A 2329-nucleotide genomic window follows, 5' to 3' on the forward strand; every position below is an offset into this window, starting at 1 on the left:
CCAATGTGGTTAGCCGATGCAGCAGAGGCACCAGGGTCAAGAAGAATAGTAATATCCCATTGCTTGATGACACCGTCGCCATCAGTGGCAGTTGGAAGCTTCATAATAGCGTTGCTGACATGCTCACGAGTATCCATCTCGTTTACAAAGCGAGAACCCTCGGGTGAAAGAAGAATACCGCCTTCACCACGGAGCATCTCAGCCGCGAGAAACTTGAGCATGGAGTTGGGCGTCGCGGGATCAACGAAGCCTGTTGGATGAATTTGCACGCTGTCCATATCTAATAGCTCAGCTCCAACAGCGGTGAGAATATCGTGAGACCCCGGCCTCTCCTCGTTCGTCGAAGGGATACCCTTTAGGTCAGGGCGATAACGTGCTAGAAGACCTGTGGCATCTCCAGCGAAGCCACCACTAGCGAATAAGACTGATCCCTCAATGTTGTGCCTCTTCCCTTCCAATTCGTATTCGACACCTTTGACGGTGTTTCCCTCCTTAAGTAATGCCTTGACTTCAGCAAGGTTGGTAATAGAGAACTTCCCATTCTCCTTGAGTTTGTTGAGTAAAGCGATGATAATGGCGGCTCCGGGCGGTGTCTTTCCAGCGCCGCGGTGAGTGCGAGCAATGCTGTGGCCACCAAGTGGTGCCACGACGCTGAGATCTACACCGATCTCATCAACAAGCCAGTTGACTGCAGCTGCTGACTCGGTAGTGAGTTTTGTGATGAGAGCCTCACGATCGACAGGAGGTTGTGTGAGATGGAACCGTGACCCAGCCGATCTGACAGAGTCGCTGTAGAAAAGTGTATCGCTCTCCACGCCAGCAGCGCGCTGAAACTTGGTGCCCGCACCGTTAATACCAGACGAAGCCTTGATGCTGTTACCGCCAGGCTTAGGGGCGCGATCAAGAAGATGAACCGATGGAGCCCCGTGCTGAAGAGCCTCATACGATGCTGATAAACCAGCGAGGCCGGAGCCGACGACGACGACGGGACGCGTGGACATGGTCTTTGAGAAAACAGAAGTTACAGTAGAAGTTTTAATGATGTTTCCGTAGAGCATAGCAGTAAGTGCGACTGCGAAGCCAATGCATGAAAGGAACAGGATCTGCGGCCTGCTCATTGTCCAGCGAAGGATGCGAGGCATTGGGTTATTATTGCGGGGACGGCACTCATGGGCGGTATCGGCGATTTATACGATTGCAGCTGCAATGATCGTTGTGATTGCTCAGCGTGAGGTGTTGGATCATGGTGGACTGTTGTGGTCGTGGCTCACGGCTCATCAGGTGATTCTGTTACATCGTACGATGCGTGAGAATGAAGCTTCTCCGGTCTAGAAGGAGAAAGGGGTTTGGAGATGTTACGACGCATGATGTAGTCGTAATATGCCGAAGATCTCGGCAGACGTGAATAAGTTTAGAGATTAGTAGATTCAAGATTGATAATTGCTTTTGCCTTTTCCCGATTATCGGTCGTGGTACCAATCGGTCGGTCCCGGTTTTCCGGAGCTGGACGGCCCCACCCTTCGGGATGACGGGAGGATGAAACAGGTGCAACGGCAACAAACGATACTTTCCGTATCACGTTAAGAAGATCATTACAAAGAAAGCATATCGGTCTAGGATCAGTCTCAGATGAGTACAGTTCCCCATTGTGCCTTGTGGCTGTCATCAAGTGGCCTGCACGATGAACCTGCAGGAACCATGATCCATATGACGATTGAGACTATGATCGAGATTCTAGTGCGCCTCACAAGGCATAGTCTGCCATTTAGCAACTGTTTACAGAAGCTGGCACAGGCGTCTGGTCGCTCCACTACCTGCATTGATCTCAGAATATCGTAGCGCTGGTGAATCGATTACAGGTGCAATCAATCAACTTCGAGACATTGAACATGAGGTTCCTCATTTTTTCCATATGTACAGTACCAAGCTTATTATGCCACATGCTAGCCACCATCTAATGAGCCGCGATGCTTCAGCGGCGGTTGTAAATACAAAAGCCAACGATCGCTGGCCGGTACAGCGAGTGACCTTCTAAAACTCCTTTAATGCAACGGACTCAAACCACCTGTTCGCCGAAATTGGGAACGTATACATCCTATTTTATAAGAATCCAAGTCGTAACGCGTGAAATGCAAAATCTTCATCAAAGCACGTCTAAGCAAGGTTTTGCTCGGCCTTGTGGTGACGGTGTGCCCGACCCTCATCGGACCAGGGGAAGTGGATGACGGGAACCTGGAAGAAGGAGTTGCTAATAACTTGTTAGTGATATATACTTTTATATGCCGAGGTGGTGAAACATGCCTGCTGTCTTGGAGACCGGCGAGGGCAT

At 50.3% G+C, this 2329-nt stretch overlaps 1 protein-coding gene across 1 annotated transcript in view; it reads right to left on the reverse strand.

Moving 5' to 3' along the window:
• Positions 1 to 1133, reverse strand: part of FOXG_06051 (uncharacterized protein) — a gene marked incomplete at its 3' end in the record, with an annotated part of 2086 nt that extends 953 nt beyond the window's left edge. The window contains exon 1 of the mRNA XM_018384554.1: positions 32 to 1133. Coding sequence (XP_018241668.1) covers positions 32 to 1001 — 970 coding nt within the window. The 5' untranslated portion in view covers positions 1002 to 1133. The remainder of the gene's footprint in view (positions 1 to 31) is intronic.
• Positions 1134 to 2329: the final 1196 nt, after the last annotated feature.

Source organism: Fusarium oxysporum, chromosome 2 (genome assembly GCF_000149955.1).
Source record: "Fusarium oxysporum f. sp. lycopersici 4287 chromosome 2, whole genome shotgun sequence".
Lineage (NCBI taxonomy): Eukaryota > Fungi > Ascomycota > Sordariomycetes > Hypocreales > Nectriaceae > Fusarium > Fusarium oxysporum.